General features: G+C 33.3%; 4 protein-coding genes across 5 annotated transcripts; 3 read left to right on the forward strand and 1 right to left on the reverse strand.

The window, feature by feature from the left end:
- Positions 1–1,386: 1,386 nt before the first annotated feature.
- LOC131617135 (ASC1-like protein) lies at positions 1,387–3,092 on the forward strand. Of its 2 annotated transcripts, XM_058888496.1 has the most exons (7): positions 1,388–1,554; positions 1,629–1,858; positions 1,947–2,102; positions 2,283–2,468; positions 2,568–2,614; positions 2,705–2,752; positions 2,857–3,092. In XM_058888496.1, the coding sequence occupies exons 1-7, from the start codon at positions 1,411–1,413 to the stop codon at positions 2,886–2,888; spliced, it is 843 nt and encodes a 280-aa protein (XP_058744479.1). In that variant the 5' UTR covers positions 1,388–1,410; the 3' UTR covers positions 2,889–3,092. The 2 variants fall into 2 exon arrangements, with proteins under 2 accessions (XP_058744478.1, XP_058744479.1); XM_058888495.1 differs by having other exon boundaries at positions 1,387–1,554; positions 2,568–2,752.
- A 5,699-nt stretch (positions 3,093–8,791) lies between these two features.
- On the reverse strand, positions 8,792–9,373 carry LOC131618937 (uncharacterized). Its single transcript, XM_058890086.1, has one exon. The coding sequence runs from the start codon at positions 9,371–9,373 to the stop codon at positions 8,792–8,794; it is 582 nt and encodes a 193-aa protein (XP_058746069.1).
- A 1,960-nt stretch (positions 9,374–11,333) lies between these two features.
- Positions 11,334–12,347, forward strand: LOC131617136 (uncharacterized). The gene has a single exon (XM_058888497.1). It carries the CDS (start codon positions 11,460–11,462, stop codon positions 12,219–12,221), a length of 762 nt encoding a protein of 253 aa, XP_058744480.1. The 5' UTR covers positions 11,334–11,459; the 3' UTR covers positions 12,222–12,347.
- A 3,613-nt stretch (positions 12,348–15,960) lies between these two features.
- Positions 15,961–17,725, forward strand: LOC131617137 (peroxidase 11-like). The gene is made up of 4 exons (XM_058888498.1): positions 15,961–16,290; positions 16,408–16,599; positions 16,900–17,065; positions 17,145–17,725. The coding sequence occupies exons 1-4, from the start codon at positions 16,069–16,071 to the stop codon at positions 17,567–17,569; spliced, it is 1,005 nt and encodes a 334-aa protein (XP_058744481.1). The 5' UTR covers positions 15,961–16,068; the 3' UTR covers positions 17,570–17,725.
- Positions 17,726–26,819: the final 9,094 nt, after the last annotated feature.

Consider the following 26,819-nt stretch of genomic DNA (forward strand, 5'->3'; position numbering starts at 1 on the left):
TCTAAATATTGCATATTTCGTTTTTAATCCCTTCAAAATTTTCCTTTAAGAAATCGTCCCTTCAAATTTTTTTGTCTAAACTATTGGTCCCTAACGTCAAATTTGCTAGAGATTAGCTACGATTTTAGCCACCGATTAGCTACGAAATTTGACGTTAGGGACCAATAGTTTAAACGAAAATTTTTAAAGGAACCATTTCTTAAAGGAAAATTTTGGAAGGACTAAAAACAAAATCTGCAATATTTAGAGGGACAAAAAAGTTCATTAACCCTAATTTATAATATTTGGAAGCACTTAGATTCATATTAAATTATTTGGCCAAGTGGTAAGATTATAGATCCTGTCACCAAATTTACCGTATCACGTAAAATTTAAAATAATAAAAAATAAAAAACTTACGTGAATTTGACTGATATTAAAAAAATAAAAAATCAATAAACATACTAAATATGCAATTTTGTGTAGTCAAATTATCATATAGTCTAAAACGATATAGTCATAATTTTTTTTACATTGAAAATAACCTATATTACAAAAGATAAAAATAATAATAATAATAATGTTGACCTTAATTTTAATTTAAATAATTTAAATTAATATTATAAATAAAAAAATTAATATAAATAAAATATTAATATATAAAATAAATGTGAGATTCAATATAAATATCTTAGAATAACATTATTAAAATTAAAATTGAATGAATTGTTTTGAAATAATATGATTTATAGTATGATTTGATTGACTTTTTAGAAGATTCAGAATAATTTTAGAAGTGAAAAATTAATTCTGAATACTTTTAAAGTATTTGGTTTATCTAAATTAGAATTATATGCCTTTAGAATTTATTCTATTTGCTGCTAGAATTTGTAATGTATGTTCCCAAAATTAATTTTGAATGATTTTTATAATAAAATTTAGAGAAAAGGGATCATGCAGACATTGTAAAATATTTTTACACTGTCACCTAATTACCAGCATGCATCTAATTAAAACATTCTTTTATTTAAAAAAAAATTAATGACATGGCAGATTGATGACTTTTTATTGAATGACAATGTAAAACTATTTTACACTGTTAGTGCACTGCCTTTTAACTCTAAAATTTATCGTTGAATTCATTTTATATAAATATATTTAAATATAAATTAATTCTTATAAACTCGATTTTATAAAAAAAAACAATTTTACATACTCTATTAATTTAGAATTGTCAACCAAAAATATAATAACAATGTGAAAGTTGAAAAATTGTAGGGAAAGAAGAAAAAACGTGAAAAGTTGAAAAGTACAAACGACTTTTTGTAATTGAAATTAATTGGAGACCATGTGCTACACGCAGCTGACAACCTTATGTATGTACTTTATTATTTACTTATGTAACAAGGGTTGCCTTTTTTGTTGTTTGGGATGCCAATGGATTTGTTTCAACAACTGACTTTCGTTGACTGGCAACAACAGTCTTACCCTACCGTTTCTGATTTCTTCCTTCTTCCTTTCTTTGCTCTCTTCTTCCCTTCCCTTCGCTTCCTTCTTGACAGGTTCATTTTCCAGGTATTCTAAACTTCAACTTTCTTCTATATTATTTTGATTGTGTTTAGTCAATCTAAAGTAAATGGAGTTTGCAGAAAGTGGCCATACGATTGATTTTTGGAAAAGGACATGAGGTGCTTGACTTTCAGACAGATGAAAGGAGAAAGAAAATTAGCAAGTTTAAGGAATCAGCGTGGAAATGCGTTTATTTTCTATCGGCAGAAATTTTTGCTTTGTCTGTAACATATGATGAACCTTGGTTTACTGATACAAGATATTTTTGGATCGGGCCAGGGAATCAGATATGGCCCGATCAAAAGATTAAGTAAGATTATGATTCTTGTTTCGTTTCTCAGTTTCAATTTTAGTGAACTTTAGTTGGTCGATTGAACGTAACCATTTACGAATTTCAGATTGAAATTGAAGGGGCTGTATATGTATGGTGCTGGATTTTATTCTTACTCCATACTTGCTTTAATTTTCTGGGAAACACGACGCTCTGACTTTGGGATTTCCATGACACATCATGTTGCATCTCTCAGTCTCATCGTCCTTTCCTACATTTTTAGGTATTGTTTTGCATTTTGAATGTAATTCATTTTGAACTCCTTCAAAAGAGTGAAGTCTATCAAAATGTTCATGTGAGAGAGGGCCTTAAGGAAATTGTTAGTGTGTCTACAGAAATTGCTTTTATGAGCACATTTTGCACTGTGTATTTTTTTAAGCTGATTAGTTCAATACACTCTCAGGTTTGTTCGAGTTGGATCAGTTGTTTTAGCGCTTCATGATGCTACAGATGTGTTTCTGGAGATCGGGAAAATGTCAAAATACAGCGGCGCTGAAACAACGGCTAGCTTTGCTTTTGTTCTTTTTGTTTTGTCTTTCACCATCTTGCGTTGTATTTACTACCCATTATGGGTTCTTCGAAGTACATGGTTTGTGTTAAATCTGTTCCAAGTATACTTTTTCTTTTCTTTCTGCAATCTGTTAAAGTTTACCACTTTCGCATATAATTGTTTTCTTCTTTCTTGTAGCTATGAAGTTGTCAACACCTTGAAATTGAAAGAGCATTGGGTGGATGGTACAATATATTATTATGTATTCAATACTCTTCTACTCTGCTTGCTTATTCTTAATATTTATTGGTGGGTGCTGATGCTTCGGATGCTAGCTGGTCAAATTCGAGCAAGGGGAAAAGTTAGTGAAGATATTCGATCTGGTAAGTTGAAATACTTATTGCATATATTGTTTTCTTTTCGACTTTTTGATTGGAAATGATACCGATTTTAATAATTGATCCCTCACATTTGATTTAATATGCAGATTCTGAAGATGAAAATGAACATGAAGAATGAGTGAAATGGTAACAATTTCTTACACATGCTTTGGCATGTCATGTATTGTTACATTTTATGCGATCACAGTGTAAAAATCGCAAAAATTAGTGTATATAAACTAGAAACAGTTTGTTCAGATTATATCAGCTAGCATTACATCATAAACTAGAAAATTAGTATATATAAACTAGAAACTGTTCATACAATCATGAACTTTTTTCATCCAGACCAAAATCTGAGCATCTCTTTTTATCAATCAATCAAACAATGTGAATGAATGGTTTGTTGACTATTGAGCTAGCAGTACATGTACATCGTATTGTGCTGCAATCTGATGCAAATGATATAATTTGAATTTCTTATTAGTCCTTTGAGATAAAAAATGGTAGAGAGCATAATGTGGAGGTGGATTGAAAAATGAGTTGCAACTAATAACTAACTAGCAATGTGGCACAAACCCATGAAATTCAACTAGGTTTGTGCTATTAATACCCCACAGGCCCGATCTAAAGGGCAGGCAAACTAGGCCTTTGCCTAAGGTCTCCAAAATTAATTTCATTTTACCTATTATAATTGATATATGCTGTTAAAGAAAAATAATTAGCACTCAATTAGCATTATTATTTCTGGTTTGTTAAATCATTAGCCGTAATCATCATTATTAGTTTGCTCCTTTTCAATAAAGTGATACTAATTGAAAGACCATTAATTATTTATCTGGTTGCTTAATAATTATAACCCTCGCCAATTGTTATTACTCCCAAGCTTTCATTTTGTGCCATCCCAAGCTTTCATTTGTTTTGTTTTGGACAAAGAAAGGAGCATTACAAAAAAAAATGTTTATTTATTTTTAATTTTTTTAATTTTATTGTTTCAGTAATATTTTTTTTTTATATTTATGTGTATTGGGAAAAAGTTTACTAATTTATTATAAATAATGTTAACACAAAAATTAAAATTAAAATATTTAAAATAAAAATAATAATAATAACAAAACTTTTATTATAATATTGAATGAAGCTGATTATCATAATTTAACAAATAATTTCATATTTTACAATTGTAATAAAATTTATTTTAAATAAAAACAATAATTTTGTAATTTTTTTATTATCAATTTTATAAAAAACTTTACTATAAAGTCCGCCTTAGGCCTCAATACCGGTTGGGCCGAGTGCTAAAATACATCATGATCCTTGCAAAACTGCCTCATATTACCAATTCTAAATTTCATTATTACATCAACAACAACTAAACTTTTTCCTACTGACAAATTTTATTTGCACCTTTATTACTTCTTCCAGGTCTCTAGCGAAATTTTAAAAATGTCCCCTATTTTTAGATATAGATTTCCGAACGCATTATTTTTTTACAAAATATTTAATTTTGGAGATGCATATCCAAACAAACCTTATTTTTTTTACGAAAAAAATAATTTCTGATAGCGAAATTTTTAAAAATGTCCCTTATTTTTAGATATAGATCTCCGAACGCACCACTTTTTCACAAAATATTTAATTTTGGAGATGCATATCTGAACAAATCTTATTTTTTATAAAATAAAGATAATTTCGGATATGCATCTCCGAATAAACCTTATTTTTTTAACGAAAAAAAATGTATTTTTGGATATACACCTCCGAATAAACCATATTTTCTACAAAAAAAATAAATATATTTCTGGATATGCATATCCGAGAAGTTCCCTTTTGTGTTTCTATGTAAACTTAGTATTAAACGTATCTGAATAGACACACCTAGTAGCCATGTAGCAGCTATGGAATAAATATGTAAATACCAACAATTTCTCTATCGAGAAAAACAATCAAAATAAAATTATAAAATTTGAAAATACAACTAAAATCAAATGAAATCAAATTAAGTGTTTATAAATTTTTTCTGATATTTTTTAGAAAATATGAAAACGGAAAATAAATCAAATAAAATAGAAAAACAAGGGATTTAAGGTTTTTAGGGTGTTGTCCCGTATTTTGTCCCAAATAAGGGTCTTTGATTCCTGATTTTTTTCGGATGAATTAACACGATAAAATTTTGATCCAGAGTCGATTTTCCATAAAATTGAGTTTTTTTTACGTTAGGTCACGTAAAGGCAAAAAAATGCAGGATCACAAGGGTCAGATCACTAGGATACAATTCATATGACTCTAATATTGGTTAAAATCGACAGTGAGTCCTTGACAATGGTGCCAATTTCAATGAAAATGCTTAGTAAATAGGTTAAAATAACAAAATGAATTGTGTGAGAAAAATTCGGAGATACATCTCCGCTTTTTTAGGTTAATTCGGAGATGTGTCTCTAAATTAAATTTTGGCAAAAAATGAGATTTAGTGTGTTTTGAGATGTATTTTCAAATTCACCCAAGGGTATTTTGGGATTTTCAGAGGCGCGCCATAATGTGTAAGGGTGCAATGAGAAACTGCCTAACTATATGCTCCATGGAAGGCTTATTCAAATGGAGGGAGAGTGCTCGGTATGGTGTCCATATTTGCCAAAAGATAGGTAGATACCTTGATGTGGACTAGAGGGTCATTTTTCTCATGCTTTAGTTGAGTTTGTAGTAGCTCATGATTCAGATTAAAATTCTATTTAGTTTAGCTGTACAAAATCTAATAGTAAAAGGTCCAATTCCTTTAAAATTTGAAGAGGGAAATTCTCTTTCCACCCTTATATGAGCATACCACACGTAAGGGTGCAATGAGAAATTGCCTAACTATATGCTCCATGGAAGGCTTATTCAAATGGAGGGAGAGTGCTCGGTATAGTGTCCATATTTGCCAAAAGATAGACATATACCTTAATGTGGATTGGAGGGTCATTTTTTCTCATTCTTTAGCTGAGTTTGTAGTTGCTCATGATTCAGATCAAAATTCTATATTTCGTTTTGTTGTACGAAATCTAATAGTAAAAGGTCCAATTCCTTTAAATTTTGAAGAGGAAAATTCTCTTTCCACCCTTATATGAGCATACCATACCCATGAAAACTCAAAAATGCCCTTCATGCGTCTTGAGATGCATCTCCATACGCACTCAAAATCAAACCAAATTTGACTCGAATCATGAGTTGAACTGACTCGAATTACAACATTTTATAACTCGAATAATGATTTTTCTTGACTCGAATCATAGTTTCAAACATTCAATTTTCCACCTTAGATTTAAATGGTTGTTTCTTTGATCCAAAATAAGGTGTGTGAAACATTGTGGGAAAATCCCATTGAGACAAAAAGTCAAATTGTCTTATCTTCTCTAGTGTGTCTATTTCTAGCACATTTGAATCTTTCTCTTGTTTTGAAGACCAACTTCTTGAGTGTTAATCTATGCTAGATTCATTTTTTTGTTACATATTATTCTTGTGTAATTTGTTGTTATTTGAGGGAAACTAGAATGAGTGAGTTGATCAATCTTGTAATGATTCATGTTTGATCAAGCTCATGATATCCATCAAGATCCAATACCCATTTATCCATATATTAGAGAGAACCTATATGTGTGTTCTTCTTTCACATACTTCTAATTCCTTGACTAACACCTTGTGAATTAAAGTGTGTGTGTGTGTGTGTGTGTGTGTGTGTGCGTGTGTGATTCTTTTGGCAATCTTCAACCTTAGTCATTTTCCGTTGTTGTGTACCTTCATCTCTAAAGGTTGAATGTTTGAGGGAGACTAGTGTTACATTAAGGTATATATCTAATGTTTTTGTGTAAAGTTTGCTATTTGTAGTAGGTGCATGTATCATTTTTTTAATGCAGTTTGGTTCTTATTGGTATATATATCGAGAAGATAGTTTCACTATACTCCATGGAAGACTTTGGTGAGGTGGAGTACAACCAGTTCGTAAGACGGAGTTAGAAGTTGTCCAGCTTTGGTGAAGTTGTGTAAAGAATTTTCATAGAATTTTTTTGGAGTTGTCCAATCAACATTTAATTAATGGCAATCGCTCAGACAAGAAATCGGTGGGATCAGGTGGATTTCCTCACACGAATACTTGGAGCAGGTTATTGTGTATAGCAAGGTTATTGGATCAAGAACTTTGAGGATCTTGTTTTTGTTAGCAGTTTGAGTGTCTGCATCAACAGAAGAAATTATCGCGTGATATTTTGCTGTAATCAAAATGCTTGTATCAAACTTATCAAAATAGTGAAAGATCGTGATTATTTCTTGATAGTTATTTAACACCATTGAAGAGTGGAGTAGGCAAAGAGAGGACGGACCACTATATCATTTTTTGTATCTTTTCTTCCCTTACATCCTTTAATTTTTCAACGTTTATTACTATGGCTATTGCATTAGTGCATTATTGCATCATTTGTATGTCATTTAGGTTAGACCTTACTTATAGACATTTAATGTGTAAGCTTAGGTATGTAATGCATCAATCTTAGTGGATCATCATAAATCCAATTATACATTGAATGAGTAGCCACGTAAAGTAATTTTAAATCACTTTGTCTAAAGCGGCCTTTAGTGATATTTTGTAATAATTTAGTTGGTCTAATTCATTGAGACGCTTTCAAGCTTTGTTAGTGTTGTGTTTTTCTTCCTCATATCTTAGAATCTTTGATTTTATTTATGGGACCTAAAATATTTTTGAATTTGTCTTTTTGGGGATATGTCTATTCAACCCCCTTCTATACCATTTATGTCCATATTCTCACCTAACATAAGACCTATCAAATTTATGTCAAACATTGATTAAGACTTGTATAAAAAAAATCAAACTTTGGATTAAATCTGGTCACAATTTATGTCAAACTTTGTCACAATTTATGTCAAACTTGGATCAAGACCTTTGGAACTTAATGTAGTGCAAATTTTATGTGCTTATAATGCACTTGATGTAAAAAAAAAAACTATCAAACTTTAGTAACAATCCTATCAAATATTGCTGTCAAACTAGCGATGCAATTTGATGAGTTAATTTTGTAGAAAACCTGCCAAAATTGTTCTCACAAACTAAAGATGGAAATTAACTTTCTTACATCAGTGCTAACAATGATATCTAATGCCACAATTTTCTGTCATACTTGGTTTTCACTCATTCAAAATAAGTTACATTAAGCATCAAATTAGATTGTTACATTAAAATGCACTGAACATCAAGATCTATTGTTACATACACGTAAAAATATAACAAAATAAACCCAAGAACAAATAACTACTACTATGAGAAACTTCATCTTCTTCGTTATGTTCTCGACCTTCTTCTTCATCTGCACAATCTCTTTTGAAAACAACCGAGTCCCAAATTGTTTTCCAAATTCTTTCTCTAAATCCTTTCCAAATGACCTCAAGTAATCTATCACCACATTGCACCTATTGCATCAATCATCATCTTTTAGAGTAATTGTTTTTCTTTCATTTATACAAATAGTTCAACATCCTAGTGAAACGATTCACAGTCTTCTTTCTGCATAAAAAATTTGAATTACACAAAATTGAGAGGAAAACAATGTAGAAAATGGAGAGAAACGTAATGGAAACAATTAGAGAATTAACCCTCAAATACTCTATCTTTTAGTACTTTCTTTCTGGGTTTGCACTAGACTTTAAGACTTACAACCACATCGAAAGCCCATATCCACATTTAAGAGTGATTATTCCATTTGGACGCATGCTTGAGTTGGAACATGCTGCCATTTTCTTTTTCAAACGAAAGAAAAATGAAAGGGCTTGAATCTGATACAAACACAAGGACAATTGAAGTTTGAAGCTTCACTAATAACGAAATATGAAGATTTGATGTTATAGTACAACACGACAATGAAGGAGAAAAACGAAGACGAAGACATTGGTGACTTTGAAATTAAAATTTAATATCTCTTAAAAATTTAAATTACATTAATCTACCATATTTTTCAACTAATCATCAACAAATCCACACGTTTTTTTTACGGGAAGAGATTAACTCATTTCATTAATAATAATATTCCGAATACATGTTGGAATATCATAGAAATTATGAAAACTAGCCATTAATGGAGCCACCCGTGCAAGAGCGTGAGCAACCTCATTAGCTTGTCTTCTAACGAACTTAACATGAGAGTTCCTAAAGAAAAGAGCTATCAACCGGTTACATTCTCCCGTAATAGCTCCAAGATCCGAGTCATTAGGTCTCAGAATGGTCACACTATCCACAACTCGCTTAGCATCTAATTCAAAATCCATATTGTCGTACCCCATATCATGGACCCAGTTTAAAGCTTTCAGAAGGCCAAGAGCCTCTCCAATAACAACGTCGGTGCAAGGTGAAAACCATTTTGTCCGGGCTACAATGAAATTACCCATTTCATCTCTTATGCAAGCACCAAAATCAACCTTATTATGAGAAAAAGCGACATCAATATTGCACTTAAATCTGCCCCTCTGCGGCTTTTCCCATCTGATAATAGCTGGCGGGGAATTAATAATCCCATTGCTGGGACAATACTGCTGGGCCTCTTTCCAATCTGTCAACAAGTGATTTGCCCGCTGACATATAAGCATCAGAGAGTCTTCCACTTGATTTCAAACCTGATTATTTCTCCCTTTCCAGATACTCCATAAGGTAACTGAGAAAATCCACACGTTTTTTATTTAATTGTAAAGTGCCAAAATAATACAACATGTAAATTAGGGGTGTTCGCGGTGCGGTTTGGTTCGGTTTTGAGCATAAAATTCATCCTAACCGCGAGATAAAAATGCATGTGATTCGGTTTGGTTCGGTTAGTTTTTAAAAAGTCATCCAAACCAAACCAATGCGGTTAGGATCGGTTCGGTGGGTTGCGGTTTACACCATAAAATAAAAATGTATTGAAATAAAAAAAGGAAAATAATTCATTCTTCCATATATATATTACATATATTAAAGTACCATTAAAAAGAAGTTTTTCATACTAATTACACCAAAACAATTCATTCCTCCATACATATATTTCACACCAAAATTACTACCATATAAGTGTATCATGTATTTTACAGTACAATACTATGTATTTTACATATACTACATACTAAATTACTAATATAACTTCAGTTATTCATACTACATACTATATACAGTTTTTCATACTAATAAACTACATACTAACTAATAAACTACATACTAACTAATAAACTACATACTACATATACAAGTATCAGATAACTTCAGTTCTAAATATTAATACAACATTACAACTTCAGGACTAAATATTATCAGTACTACATATACACCAAATCAATGCTTTAAAAACCGGACCGGACATCAAACCGGTGAGGGTACTGGGTCACTGGTTTATTGGTCGAACCACTTGGTCACTGGTCGAACCGCATGACTAAACCGGGTTAAACCGTATCACTCGATTGAATAGACTGGTCGTTATAACAAAATTATATAGGTATAAAATTTGTCGAACCGGGTGATTCAGTCCCTACAAAATATAACTATTACTTAAATTTTTTTGAAAACATCATATTATAAAAAAATTTACAAGTTCATAATTTAAATTCAAATTTTACACATAGGTATCACACACAATCAAATAGTACATAATTATAAAATATAAATAAAAGTTTAATCGCAACATAATTTAATTGAATAATTTATAACAAAATAATTTCATTGTCTACTAAATTTAATTTTAATAAAAGAAAAATTATTTCAATGTTGGGATCTCCTTCTTCAATATCAAAATCATCGGTAACAAAATCAACCGCATCTGCAACTATTTTTTTATTTTTTATTTTTTATTTTAATTTTCAATTAAAATAGTCAAAATGACATTGTTTTAATTTTTTAAAATTAAAAAAAAATAAAAAAATGCATTTAAACCGCCGGTTTTCTCGATTTTAGCGGTTTACACCGGTTCACACCGGTTCAATGACATTTCCGATCCAGCTATTGAACCAGACCGATTACCTGGCCGGTTTCCGGTCCGACCGGCCGGTTCGGTCCGGTTTTTAAAACACTGCACCAAATGCTTCTATAGAATGTGTGAGAGAGAAATCAGAGAATGAAGTTAAAATGTTGAATAGGAAGGAAGAATGAAGGAAAAGTGAGTGTGAGTGTACAGTATTGCAATTGGATTGGAAATATAATAAATTAATTATAGAAATTCAAAAGTTTAGTTAAATATGCAGTTCGGTTCGGTTTGGTTCGGTTTTGTGAAATGAAAATCGCAAACCGAACCGTGCGATTCGGTCCAAAAATCATCCAAAACCATCCAAACCAAACGCGATTTTTGCGGTTTTCGGTTTGGATTGTTTCGGTTTGCGATTTTCCTTTTGAATTGGTTCGGATACGATCACCCCATATAAATGCCACATAATCTATTTGATAGCTTAATTTAATGAAAAATTAAAACAAAAAAACCTTTATAATTTCTTATAGAATTTTTGAAATTCGCTCAAATAACTATTACTAAAAAAAAAAAAAGCATTTGTGTTAATGCAATAATAAAAAAATAAAATACTTTAAAAACATTTTTTCTCATTCATGGAGGAGTCCTCCTTCTAGGTCTGGAGTCCGCTACACGCAGCTTGTGCATAGCAGCCATAACACCACACTTCAAATCAAACAACCCACAGTGAACATTCAAAGGAAACAACAAAAATGGAAGACGTGATAACAGAAGCAGCACCCCCATCAAGACTCCTAGAAGAAGACCTAAACAATTTCACACCGCCATCCAAACCTCTTCCTTCCCCCTTCCTCCTCTTCCCCCACACTCATCAACCACAACAACCCCTCAAACCAAACCTCCTCATCATCGCCATCTCTTCTCCTTCTCTCTCCCTCTTCCAATCCATCCTCAACTCCCAAACCCTAACCGCCTCACTCATCCTCCCAGAACTCCCTCTCTCTCATCCCGACAACACCATTGACATCCACTCCATCTCATCCAGTATCCTCCTCGCCGTTGTCCGTACCCCGATCTCCGATACCCGCGCTTACGCCGTCGCCGAGGTTCTCTTAAATAACCAGATCCGTCCTGATTCTGTTATTATACTCGATTCTATCCAGCCGATGAACCACCGCGGGTTACTTTCGTCTGACGAAGCTGTTGCGTTCAAGCTGGAGAGCTCGGCTGAGAGGAAGAAGGCGGTTGAGGAGAAATTGTTGGGTGGATTGGACTATTACCCGTCTGGTAGCGTTGTTGACGGGCTTGCTGCCGCCATTCTTGGAAGGTGCCAGATTCTGAACCTTAGGGCTAGCTTGTGTGTTTCTTGGCCTCAATTTGATTCTTCTGTTGTGTTGTTGTTGAAGGATTTGATTCGGCCTTTGGCGGAATTTGATTTCGGTTTGAATGGGGATGAGGCTTTGAAATTTGGGAGGAATAGGGATCATGTTTTTCAATCTCATCTGTATATTTGATTTATGGATAATGCGACTCTTTAAAATGTGATTCTGGATGATTGGAATGTTTTGATAGATGAGATTTTATGTTGATTTAGCGGGATTACGGAGGATATGAAAATGATGTTTGTCTTGCTAGGTCAATTGCTTGCAATGTTTATATTTAGCCAATCCGTATGCTCTTTTGAATCGAATGTTCTCTAGGTTTTGTGTCGCCGATTTTGTTCTCTTTTTATTGAATGTATTCTTGGTTTTGTGTAGCCGATCTTTATGCTCTTTTGAATTGATGTTATCTTGGTCTTGTGTAGCCTTCTTTATGCTCTTTTGAGTTGAATGTTCTCTTGGTTTCTTGTAGCCGATCTTTCTGCTCTTTTGAGTTGAATGTCATCTCGGTTTTGTGTTGTGGTCTTGAAATGACTAGTTTTCTTCATGGAGCATGAAGAAGGATTGAATTTGTGAACCGAATTGTGTGATAATATGCTAGTGTAATTGTGATTGTTGGCAATGTTCTGCATCAAGTGTTGTTTGTGGGTCACATTGAACAAAATGTAACTATGGCATGCGACCACTGTGCAATTGTGAGGGCAGTGTGGAGTCCTTACCATAATAAGTCTCACACACTCACTGCAATTGGGAAGACAGTGTAGAATTCTTACCATAATAAGTTTTGACTCATCATAGATCAAAACTTATTTCGACCATACTACACCTTTCTTTTGAGGCTGCTTAAGATGTCTTTAAAGCTGTAGATGTTTTCATGGCGTCTCTTGATACTTGATACTGGTAGTGTTTATCATTATTAAGAAACCATCTAGTGTAAGCTCGACAAGCAATGCTACACTTCAGGAACCATATAATTACAGTAGCTCAACTGAACAACTGATTGGACTCGAGTGGTTTGAGTTCTACCTAAAAAGGAATTCAAATCTTGAGCCGAACAATTAATAGTTAGAGTTTACTTACTTTCCAGAGACACATTAATTTTTTCATGTCCAATGTTTTTTAAAGAATGTATATCACATTTCAATAGAAAGACATAGAATCCGTGTATCTTAGACATTTAATCTTCTAATTTTTAACCCAAGTTAGAATTTAAAAAAAAATTATAATTGGGGATAGTATGACATGAATGTTTCAAAATATAATTGCATGTTATAAGACATGGAACAAAGAAATGAATGTGCTGCAGATGCATTGTTTTTATTTTGTGAAATGCTAAGCTTACACAAAACTTTACACTACACCATATAAAGTGCCTTGTTTCTTAATTTTTTAATATTTTATTTGCATCTTGAAACATGTGCTTGTACAAAATTTGAAAACCATACTCACATAATAGAATACGGTGTAACATTACGGTGTCAAAGTTGGGTGTAAGCATAGCACCCCTTTTTTATTTTTGTCCCTCTTTTATTTTTGTCGTAGTTTGAACTTGCTAATATTATTGTCTCTTGAGCTAATATTACGCATTTAATGTATGTCATTGTTTGAGAGACTTATCAAAACAATTTATGACATTTTTCATAAATTATTTTGAAATTTCTTTTATAAACTTTCAAAATAGCTAATAAAAACATTTTATAGCATATGTAAAAACAATTTAAATTTATTTTATCTTTAGTTTTAAAAATAGCTCATGTGAGTTTATTCATAAACACTTATTTTGATAAGCATATAAGATGCAAATAAGCTGTTTATTTAAATAGACCCTTAATAGAAAACCAAGCTTCTACATGTGGATTACAATGAGTGGACTGGAATGAAGTACTGCTGCAAAATTTTCATTCTAATTCAAATATACCTTGGTAACACCTAGAGCTATTAAAATGGGCTAGTCCATATGAGTCGGTCCGACAGACCCGAAAAATTATAGGGCTTGGACCTTAAAAGTATAGTCCATATTTTTCAGGGTCTTTTTAGCCCAGCTCTGAAAAGTCCACTGCCTATTAAGGCTAGCCCATATGGGCCGTGGATAGCCCATTAGGCGCATAATTATAAATTTTAACAAATATATTAATATTTATATTATTTTACTCCAAAATAACATATTGATTTTTCTCACTTTACTAAATTTTATCTCTATTCTATTCAATTTTTCTTTTTCAAATATTATACATTAATATAATCAACATTTTTTCATCGTATTATATTAGTTTTTCTCTTATAATAAATATTCAAGTATTTTTTATACAATTTAAACATATATTGTATTTAGAAATACATTATTTATAAAGGATAATATAGTACTTAAAAATAATATATTATGTTTAAAATAACATAATTTTTAATTTTATTGATAATAAATATTATAGAGTTTTTATTTTAATTTTTTTAAATAAAAAACCCATTTAGGGTCAGGTAGCCCGAAACCCATATAGGGCCGGACTCGGGTAGTAAATCTCGAATCCATATTACACAGAGTCTTTTTGGCCCAACCCTAAAAAGTCTAGGGCTGACTCGTTTACAGCCGGGTAGTCCATTTTAACAGCTCTAGTCTCAACTATAAATTGAAGATTCCAATTCATTATTTAGAAATTTTATGACGAAACAAGACAAATTTTTCATAAAAAATATGATGGTCATTGATGAAATGAAACTCATACAACTCCATTTTATTTTGTTTCATCCGATTTTAAATAATTCAAATAATAAAATATCATTATATTTTATCTATATATAATAACTCCGTACTATCGTATTCTATCAATCCATACAAAATCTAAGTAAAATATATTTCAATGGTTATTATTTCAAGAAAAATCATAATTGGGACTAATTGTAAGCCAAAATTTCATTTTTATAACTAAGCTTTTAGCTTTGATCTGCTTCCAACATAATCTAGAGTGAGATATGAGATCAGAATTAAGAAGAAAAGGGGTTAAAATGAGAGATAGTCAATAATATAGATGAGAAATTTGTGGATTTTTGCATGGATATAAAAGATAATTAATTACTCTTAATCGTGCACTTCAAAACCATGACACCAATGGTATCAAATTTTTCTTTCTTATGTAAAACCAGCAAGAATTTGATCAAGTTCATATGCAATCAAATTGACTTCATATAAAATTACTATTTCACATGTGGAAATGTATCATATTGTTAAAGAAAGATGACTTTCTGGTAAGCCAAATTAGATTGATATCTATTTCATAAATTAAATTAAGCTGATGTAATGCTAGGTGGTACTCATAAACCTAACCTATTTACTATTGAAATGTTGAAACCTGTCTCAGAAACGACAGCAAGATGACTACAAACACATGCATATAAAAATTAGCTTGTTAATTTGTTTTGGTTACTAGAAGCGTCGTCTTTGAGGTTGTGCAAGACGGACTACCGCACAGATTTTAATTTTTTCACGGTTAAGCGGTAATTAAATAGAATTTTATAAATCTTTGCTACTATTAAAATGGGTTAAATAGGATCTGTAATTATTTTGTCATGATTGAACCATAACTAACTTACACAGAACCTCCAAAAAATTGAGACCAAATTGAGACCGTCCTGCTTACTAGCCTTCAAAAATATTTTAATTTAATTAGTAAGATTGTACATGTTGGTGACACAACTTTTAATCACTTTTTCAGTTTTATTTAGCTCACCTCAATCTTTCTTTGTGTGTGTTAAGGATGTTACTTTTAGTTTAAGAACACTCACCAACTAGGCCATATTAGTTGCATCTTCCCTTGACTCTTAAAATCATCTTTAAGAAACATTGAAACAGCCATTGCATGGAAATGGTCAAGGTACATACAACACTACACACCTACAGAACTTATTATATGTATATATATTCTCTTATTCCTATCTATTTCTCCAACCCTACATTCTTCTCAAGCTAAGCTCTAATAGTAAACTAACAATGAATCCTTCCTTTCTTTTGAAATTCTTCTTCTTACTACACATTGTTCTTTTCTTTGGCTTTCTTGGTGCAAGTGAGCCTCAACTAACACTTGATTACTATGCATCAACTTGTCCTACTGTGTTTGATATTGTTAGGAAGGAAATGGAATGTTCAGTTCTTTCGAATCCCCGTAACGCTGCTTCCACTCTCCGGCTTCACTTCCATGATTGCTTTGTTCAGGTCTCAAACTTTTCATTTGTGATTTTGTTCAAGTTTTAAAGTGTAGTTTTTATTAGAATCAGACTAGTATAATATATAGTAAATCCATACTAATTAAAAGTGATATTATTCAATCAGGGATGCGATGGATCGATCTTGCTCGATGATACAATCACGCTTAAAGGTGAAAAGAAAGCAGATGCCAACATCCACTCTTTAAAAGGCTTTGGAATTATAGATCAAATCAAGAACTTTGTTGAATCTGAATGCCCTGGAATTGTTTCATGTGCTGATATTCTCACAATCGCAGCTAGAGATGCTGTGATTCTGGTAAAAGAAACAAAATGTGTTACAAATTGTCTTTTCTCATACAAGTCATGACTGTCTTAACTCTTAAGTTTTCCGAGACCCTGTAGAAGTTAGCTACAATTTTACTCTGGAAAAACAAATAGGGTTCCTATTTTGCCACGATTTAAGCGTGATATATATTTTATGAGCCCTATTTAACTCCAGTTTGACCGTGTCAAATTTTAGAATATGTGCAATAACCCGTCTTACACGTCCTGAAAGACGGCCCTATATAAGTTATTGGAAGTATGACATCTCTCTCTATCCTTTGATTTCTTTTAGGTTGGCGGACCATACTGGGATGTTCCTGTTGGAAGAAAGGATTCTGTGACTGCAAGTTTTGAACTCACTGACACCAATCTTCCAACTTCAGATGAAAGCCTTGTCTCTATCATTCCCAAGTTTCTTTATCAAGGCCTATCAGTTACAGATATGGTTGCCCTAGTAGGTATGTTCTTATTCTTGTAAAACATTTTCTAAAAACCAAATCTAGCAGACCCTTTCTTTTCTGATCACAAACCATGCAGGATCACACACCATTGGTATGGCAAGGTGTCAGAATTTTCGATCAAGAATATACGGAGACTACGAATCAACTTCAGCGAAAAATCCAATCTCAGACAATCAGTTCAACAACCTTAAATCTATTTGTCCACCAATTGGAGGAGGAGACAATAACATAACAGCAATGGACTACGTTACGCCAAATCTCTTCGACAATTCTTTCTACCAGTTACTGTTAAAAGGCGAGGGAGTTCTTAACTCTGATCAAGAAATGTACTCGAGTGTGTTCGGAATCGAAACAAGAGAGCTTGTCAAGAAGTACGCAGCAGAACCTTTGGCTTTCTTCCAGCAATTCTCTGATTCAATGGTCAAAATGGGAAATATCACAAATTCAGAAAGCTTCATAAATGGACAAGTTAGGAGAAACTGCAGATTTGTGAACACATAACACATTCATTTTGTGTTTTATGTATCTTTTGTTTGTTTCCACTTACATTAATTTTTTATGTATGTTAGCAGATTTATTAAGAATGAATATGCAGTTGTGAGTAATATTAGAGCGTCTCCTTTCTTAACCTTTCACGTATGCAACACAAATAACAAGTTATCTCAACAGACATAACGATTCAATTACTTGATGTATGCTCACAATTGATATTCCAATAATTAGGATGTTCGATGTATATGCTGTGAAATGTAGATCGTAATTTCTGTTATACTTAATGTAGACTGTTGTTTTAATTTTGACCTCATTGTAGTCCGCCTCTAATTGTCTAATTGTGGCATTTGGCTTGCCTTCATTTAGTCTCCAAAATCTTCTTTGTGTTTGATTTGAAGAGGTGGATTTAGTTCGAAATTACTAAGAGCTATGAATGTGTTGTGTTTATAAAACTTAAGCAATCATCATCTTATAAACATATTTTTTAGGGATGAGTTAAGACTAACCCAACTTACACATTCTTCGTTAAGATCTCAGCTTGCCTTCATTACGATCCACTCATAAATTTGACTTGCATTCATTGCAATCTTGAGATGGTTTTCTGGCCACATATTGTTCGATATGGGCTGTTAACAAAGTTTGTTGGATTAGTTGGGAATTGAAAGAAATTGTTAGTTTTCCGTTGGTAAGAAATTATCAACTATTGCGATGTGATGTTGTATGAAGTATGAGATAGTGTATGAAGAGGTGACTTTGAAAAAGTTCATTAAAGTTCCATATTGGTGGAATATCACACTTTAGCAGTGTTTATATCTAATAGGTTGACCTCTTGGGATGTGTCCTAAAGGATACACAATTTTGTGAATGGGCGAAGACGCACCACCATGAATTCGTCATACACACGACCGCTATCTCGGTTCGGGTGGGGCTTGGACTTGGGTAATTCATTATTTTTTTTGGTATCTGAAATGATGAAAATTAATTGATGACCAATTGCTTTGCTTTCCATTTTAATTGTTGACCAATTGTTGTCCCTTAACGGTAACCCTAATTGTTGACCAATTGTCTTGCCTTCCACGTTTCCATGATTGCCTTACTGACCAAGTTCTGGGCTAAATCCATTCCGTTCCTCTTTTTTCTCCCATTCGGGACTCGAATTTCACCTATAAATATAGGCCTTTCAACCTCATTTTCTTCAATCCAGATTTTCAATTTTCAAAATTTTTGTTCCTCTATCTTGTCTCCCCTTCATCTTTATATTTTCTTTTCTGTTCTTATATGTTCAACTGGTTGCTTTGTGCCTGATACAATTAGCATTCACCAAAAAATTGTGACTGATATTAACTAGATATTATAGGTGATATTTATACCATCACTGACTATTCTTTGAGTCATTAGAAGATATATTTTTAGATTAATTATCTATCATGCAAGTAGTAATTGTACAATATAGAACTGAACTATTTTATCCTAAAGGTGTCATGGTTGTCCTTATGCTTTGCACAATTTTGGGCTTTAACATAAAATGTCATAAAGAGAGCGATCTAGTTTGGGACTCTACCCGGTAATTTCTTTAGTGGGAATCTTTTCAAAACTGTAAAATAGCAATTTTAAGACGTTTACAAACTGTTATGGCTACCGAAGAAATTATTGGTAATTTAGTGACTATTGTCTGCGACAAACCGTTCAAGTTTGAGGGAAGTCACTTCAAACGCTTGAAAAAAGTGATTTTTCTTAACCTTAAAAAAGGTTGCCGATGTTCTGATTGATGACGTTCCCGTTGTTCCTTCTGGATCAACTGAACAAACTAACAGTAAGAAATATGTGGACTCAAATTGAACACTTACTACTTAATTTGAATCTACTGCATAGATTAAAGTGAACGATTTACAACTCATGAAAGAAATTGGCCTATGAAAAGACAATGTCTATCTCTACAAAAATCACATTCTAAATGGACTCACAGATGATCTGTATGATTATTACAGTAGTTCTGAGACTACAAAACATGTATAGAAAGCTCTAAAAAAGAAGTATGATACTAAAGAGGATGAAGAAAACATGTATGATGTTAATAGCTACCTAAACTATCATATTTTAGATGAAATGTATGTGGAGACTCAATGTCATGAACTTTAAAAGAACGCTCACTAGATCATCACTAAAGGTACGCCCCTAGTTGACAATTTCAAATTGTTGTTATTATTGACAAAATGCCTCCGAATTGTTTTGAAAAAGATATTAAAAACTTTCTTCTCCACCAAACAAATGAATTTTCAATTGAGAGTCTAATTACACACATTAGAATTAAAGAAGAGTCTTTGAGACAAGATCAAAAATATGAAGTCTTAGTTGTTTCAAGCAATAAAAAGAAATTGGTGCAGTTCTGACGCCATCTGGAAAACTATTAAAGAATTGTTGTTGGAAGAATTGTTGTTGGAAGATGCTCATACCACTAATATTGCCAGTATTGAAGACATGGAGGTAAATTTGACCTCCATAAAGACTTTAATCTTGAAGGATGTCATGCATACTTCTGAGATTAGAAAGAATATTATTTCTGGTTTTCTTTTAAATAAGGCATGGTTTAGTCAGTCCATTGGAGAAGATTTATACACCATCACTAAGAGTTATATTTTTGTTGACAAATGGTACAACATTGATGAAATGTTTAAGTTGAATGTTGAAATCAATAAAATGTCTCCTTTTATTTACTCTTTGTGTGATTTTACTATTTGGTATGCTAAGCTTTTTCATGTTAATAATAAGCGGTGTTATTTCTAATTTAGTTAGCTTATGTTTAATTCCAATTTCAAACACCAATGACTTAGAAAAATGTAAATTTTGTAGTCAAACTAAAATAATTAAGATTTAACATAAACCACTAATAAGAGAATATGAACCATTATATCTAATACATTATAATATATGTGAAATTGATGGAACTTTAACTAGATACAATAAACATTATTTCACCAATTTTTTTGACGATTGTTCTAATTATAATTTTGTGTACCTAATAAATAATAAAAGTGAAGTGTTTGACATTTTAAGACTTATGTGGATAAAATTAAAATCAATTTAGTAGAAAATTAAGAGACTTCATAGTGATAGGAGAATTGTGTATGATTCCACTTTATTTAATGAATTCTATAAAGAAAATGAAACTGTACATGAAACAAAAACCCCATAATGATAAAGTAGAAAGAAAAAAAATATCTCTCTAATTGAACTAGCAGTTGCTATTATACTAAATTAAGGTGTTGCGTCTCACTGATGGAGGGGAATTTTATTGAGTGTTTTCTATGTCATTAAATAGATATCCCAAGTATAAAAATAATATCTCTTCTTATGAGATAGTGAATAAAAGACAACCAAAATCGTATTGTTTTGGAACTTAAGGTTGTCTGGCATATGTGAGGATTCCAGATCCGAAGAGAGTTAAACTCACTAGTAGATGTCTATGAAAGTGTGTTCATTGAGTATGTAGTAAAAAGTAAGACATATAGGTTTTATGACCTAAATGATAAAGCTATAATAGAATAAAATGATGTTGATTTCTATGGAAAAAAATTCCTTTCAAATTGAGAAATAATGGGGGCACTAAATCAAATCATATTCTTGTGATAAGAAGCACTGAAAGCAACAATGAAGTGTAAACAAAAATTTGACGAAGTAAGATAAAATGAGTTGCTAAAGATTATGGGCACGATTATGCATCCTATATAGTAGAAGAAGATCAAACAAATCTTCAAGAAGCCTTGTAATCTCTGGATGCGAATTTTTGGCAAGAAGCTATTAACAATGAGATAGATTCTCTAAAGTCGAGAAGGACCTGCCACTTAGTAGACTTGCCTCCTAGTTGCAAGCCTATCAGTCGTAAATGGGTTTCGAAAAAGAAACTAAAACCTGATGGAACTGTTGAAAAGTACAAGGCTCGCTTTGTAGGCAAAAAAATATTTCTTTGATACTTTTTCTTTAGTATCTAGAATTACATCCATTAGGGTACTGATTTCAATTTCTTCTTTTTAAAACTTAATATTGCACCAAATGGATGTTAAAACAACTTTTTTAAATGGTGACTTTGAAGAATAAATCTATATGGGCCAACTCTAAGGGTTTGTAATTCATGCGCAAGAAAAAAAGGCATGTAAGTTAGATAAGTCTATGTATGGTACAAACATGAAAATAACATTTGCACTATCGTATGTCTATATGTATACGACTTACTCATACTTGGATCAAACATTTAGGTCGTTCGTGATGTGCAATCATTATTGGGCAGCAAGTTTGATATGAAGGACCTCAGAGAAAGTGATGTGATTCTCAGAATCAAGATCAGTAGATTCGAGAAGGGAATATCTTTGTATCAATCTCACTATATGGAAAAGATATTAAATAAATATAACTGCTTAGATTATTAAAATGTTTGCACACCATACGATCTTAGTGTTAAACTATTTAAGAACATTGGTGATAGTATAAAACAAAATGAGCACGCGAGCATCATTGGCAGACTTAAGTAAGCAATTGATTGTACTAGAACCGACGTTGCATATGTCGTAGGATTATTTCATGTGTACAAGTAGACTGAGTAATGATCATTGTCAAACCCTTGAGAGACTCATACGATACCTTAAAAAGGACCATGAATCTTGGTATGCATTATCAGAGGTTTCCTACAATACTTGAGGGATCCAACGATGCAGATTGGAACAAATTATCAAATGATTCCAAAGAAACTAGTGAATGATAGAAAAACACTTAGAAAGGGGGGGTTTGAATAAGTGTAGTCTAAAAACTTGAACGATAAAAATAAATTGCACAGTTATTTTTATCCTGGTTCGTTGTTAACTAAACTACTCCAGTCCACCCCCACGGAGTGATTTACCTCACCTGAGGATTTAATCCACTAATCGCACGGATTACAATGGTTTTCCACTTAGCCCACGACTAAGTCTTCTAGAGTATTCTGATCACAACCTGATCACTCCAGGAACAACTGCTTAGATACCCTCTAAGACTTTCTAGAGTTTCCTGATCAACACGATCACTCTAGTTACAACTGCTTAGATAACCTCTAAGACTTCCTAGAGTATTCTGATCAACACGATCACACTAGTTCCTTACAACTTAATGTAATCAATTAAGTGTATTACAAATGCTTCTGAAAATCTATAATAACAACAGTGATATTTCTCTTAACGTTTAAGCTTAATCTCACTTATATATTACAACAGCAATGTAGTGAGCTTTGATGAAGATGAAGTTTCTGAGCTTTGAATTTGAACAGCGTTTCAGCAAGTTAATATTCACAGAATTTGATTCAGAGTTGTTCACATTCGTTAACCTTGCTTCTCATCAGAACTTCATACTTATAGGCGTTTGAGAAGATGACCGTTGGGTGCATTTAATGCTTTGCGTGTTCCGTACAGCATTGCATTTAATGTTTCACACTTTTGTCAACTACCTCGAGCCTTGTTCACGCTGTGTCTACTGACGTTGCCTTTAATAGCTTCCAACGTTCCTTTTGTCAGTCAGCGTAGCCTGCCACTTGTACTTTCTTCTTATATGATGTTTGTGAATAAAATATTTGAATATCATCAGAGTCAAACAGCTTGGTACATAGCATCTTCTTGTCTTCTGACCTTGAAGTGCTTCTGAGCGTGATACCATGAGAACTTCAGTGCTTCTGCTTCTGATCTCAAGTTCTTCTGATGCTTCCATAGACCCATGTTCTGATTCTGCCTTGACCATCTTCTGATGTCTTGCCAGACCATGTTCTGATGTTGCATGCTGAACCTTCTGAGACAAAGCTTCTGAGCGCTGATTTGTGCATACTCTTTATATATTTCCATAAAGGGAAAATGCAATGTATTAGAGTACCACATTATCTCACACAAAATTCATATCCTTGTTATCATCAAAACTAAGAATATTGATCAGAACAAATCTTGTTCTAACAATCTCCCCCTTTTTGATGATGACAAAAACATATATAAATGATATGAATTTGCGATCAGAAAGAGCAGCCGGCTAAAGACAAATTACACAGCTATAGCATAAGCATGTGAATATGTCTCCCCCTGAGATTAAAAATCTCCCCCTGAGATGAATAATCTCCCCCTGAAATAAATACTCGAAGAAATTTAATAATAAATGACTTCCCTGATTATTTCGGTAGAGACGATCACATAAGCTTCTGTCTTCTGATAATTCATAGCTTCTGACTTCTGCTTCCATTGGACAGCTTTTGAACTTGAATTTCTTTAGATCCCTAGAACACTCACAGCTTCTGATTCCTGCTTCCATTTAGGACAGCTTCAGAACTTGAATTTCTTTGATCTTCAGAACATTCACAGCTTCTAATTCCTGCTTCCATTTAGGACAGCTTCAGAACTTGAATTTCTGCTTACATCACTTCATGCTATATTGTATCAGAACATTGTTAAATGTACCAGAGCATCATCAGAGCATCTCTACATCCTGAAATGTTACAGAACAAAACTAAACGACAAAAGTCAGCATGAATGAGTTAGAACATAAAATGTGTATCAGAACACAAGATATGTATCAGAGTCATATAAGCCATATAGAATATATCAGATCCAATAGACAATATATCAGAGCAAATAGACAATGATTTGGATCATATTCTATTATCAGAATTTCTGATCATTCTTCCTTCTTGCTTCTGATTCTGAAGCTTCCTAGCACTAAGCTTGCTTCAAGAATCCAAGAGCTATTTCTGATCATTCTTCCTTCTTGCTTCTTATGTTGATGTTGAATCTTTGATTCCTGCAACAACACAACTAAAAACATAGAACTTTGCAAGTTCTGTTAGTAAATGTAACTGATTAAATCAAATCATTTATCACATATTTCTCCCCCTTTTTGTCATAACATCAAAAACATAAAAGATTCAGATGAAAAACTAAAAAGAAACACATGGAAGAAAAGGATAATTTTCATTTAAGCTCAACAATCCAGAAGTACAAAAGTACAAGGAGAGAAGGAAGGAAAGATGCATAAAAACAGATGCAGCGAAGCAAGAAAAAAACAACAAGGACTCAATCTAAGATGGCCCTAGCCTTGACATGATCTTAGCCAGCATCTCTTGAACCACAATGTTGTATCCATCTTGCCTCTCCATGAAAGCTCTAAACTCAGCATTGATTGAGCTTTGCTCATCCTGTTTCTTCTGAATATCTTCCAGAGTCCTTGCAAGACGAGAAGATTCATCAGAAGAAGATTCACCGCTTCTAACCACAGGAATAGCATTGTGATCTGTAGCTTCCATAGATAGATCATTTGCAGGGATTTCCTCAACAGGAACTGATTCAGCAACATGATCTTCTACATCTGCTTCTTGCATAGAAGCATCTCCATATTCTGCAGCCGGAATCTCAGAGTCTCCATTCTCAAGTGCCTGAAGAATGGCAGCTAGATTCCTGGGAGCAGAAGGACCTTCAACTTCTGGTGGGTCAACAACTTCTGGAATGACCAAGCTTGGGTCTTTCTCAGAAGGGTTTTCCCTCAGAAAGTCAAGGAGGGTCTTGAAATCTCCAAGAAGAACAGGATAATCAGGAATCCAGATAACAATATCCCTGCATGGATTAGCTTCTAATGCAGCAGCCAGCCTTGCTTGTTCCAATTCATCCAAAAAGGGCTTCTCTTCCAAAAGATGTCTTCCTCTGAGACGAACAAACCAGAAGTCTTCATAGTTTCTCAGAATTCCACGAGGCCGTGGGGCAGCTTCTATACAGGCTTCCTGAAGTTCAAAAAACAGAGCATCTGATTCTCTGCGTAAGATCCTCCAGAACTTCCTCATAGCAACATCATTCAGGCCAGAACTTTCAGCAATTCTGAGAGTATCAAAGATACTTCTGAGATTCCTCTTTACTTTTTCAAAAATTTCACCAATAGGGTAGATGGAGTGGGATTTTAATTGGGTTTTTGAAAAGGCAGGGTTGGGGATGAAGTACGGTTGAGATTCTCTATTCAACCTATAAGAAGATTCTGCTTCAGTATCAGAATCTAACACTACCACTTCAGCTTCAGGACGAGGCTTGGGAGTGTAGTTGCAATCACGGAGCAGCTGTTCATGTGATGCAGAGGTTGGAAGAATAGAGTCACTATGGTTATTTAGAGAGGTAGAAGGAATATGTTCAAAAGTGGCATGGGGAGGAGGTTGAGATATGGAGATATTTGTGTGTGGTGGAAAGAGAGTTTGAATTGGTGGTATATCTAGAACATGATCAACAGCAGCTTGGTCAGAAACAAAGTTAGTTGAGGGTGAAGGAGAAGGGATGGAGGCATCTGGAATTGGTGAAAGAGGAGGAGAATTGGGTTTGGTTGCAGGAGAAGATGGAGGTGTAAGAACACGGACAGTTATAGGTGAGTCTGGTGTGGCTTTTTCTAGTTCAGGGATAGGGGCAACCGCTATTGGTGCAACTTCTGAAAGACCAGCAGGACTAGAATCAGGTTCAGAAATACATATACCTTTGGATGCTTTCCGAAGGGCTTTGACCACAGCCTCGACCTTCTTCTTCTTCTTATTCTCCGGCTCTTCAACAATCTTTGTCAGGCCGCTAGAGACCTCTTTCCTTCTGTCACTCGCCAGAACTTCCTGTTGGTTCACAGCCTTTTGAACAACATTCTCTTCATCGGAGCTTTGAAGAATCATCTTCCTTTTTCTGGTTATCTCCTTCTCAACAACTTCAACAATCTCATCATTGTTATTTGACTTCTTCTTCTTTTTCTTCTTCTCAGCTTCCTTCTTATTCTTCTCAAATTCACTTGAAACAGCCTTGACAACCTTAGCAATTACTTCTTCTGGAACCACTTCTTTCTTAGTGGTAGCAGCAGCTTTCTTAACAACCTTCACCTGATTGATAGAGGGATGATCAAACTTTCTTTTGGTTCTTTCTTCCTTCTTGCGATTCACTTTAATAGGAGCACCTTTGTCTTGATCTTTAAGACTCTTATCCTCTCTTTGTGACTTCAGATACTTAGTTTTGACTTCAGGTACCTCACTATTGAAGAAGGTTTCAAAGTCAGCTAGAACAGGTTTTCTTCTGATTCTTGTTCCAGCAAGGGGTTGAGGAATTTTGATGACAGAGTCAATAATATTCATCTTCTTTAGAGTGAAAGCACTCAGGCAGCTCCCAGAGGTGACAGCAAGGTCTTTAATAATACCTTCAGATTCCAGACTCTCAACAATCTTGGAATGCACCAGAAGGTTTGTGATAATTCTACC

This window comes from Vicia villosa, linkage group LG7 (genome assembly GCF_029867415.1).
Source record: "Vicia villosa cultivar HV-30 ecotype Madison, WI linkage group LG7, Vvil1.0, whole genome shotgun sequence".
NCBI classification, from domain to species: Eukaryota; Viridiplantae; Streptophyta; class Magnoliopsida; order Fabales; family Fabaceae; genus Vicia; species Vicia villosa.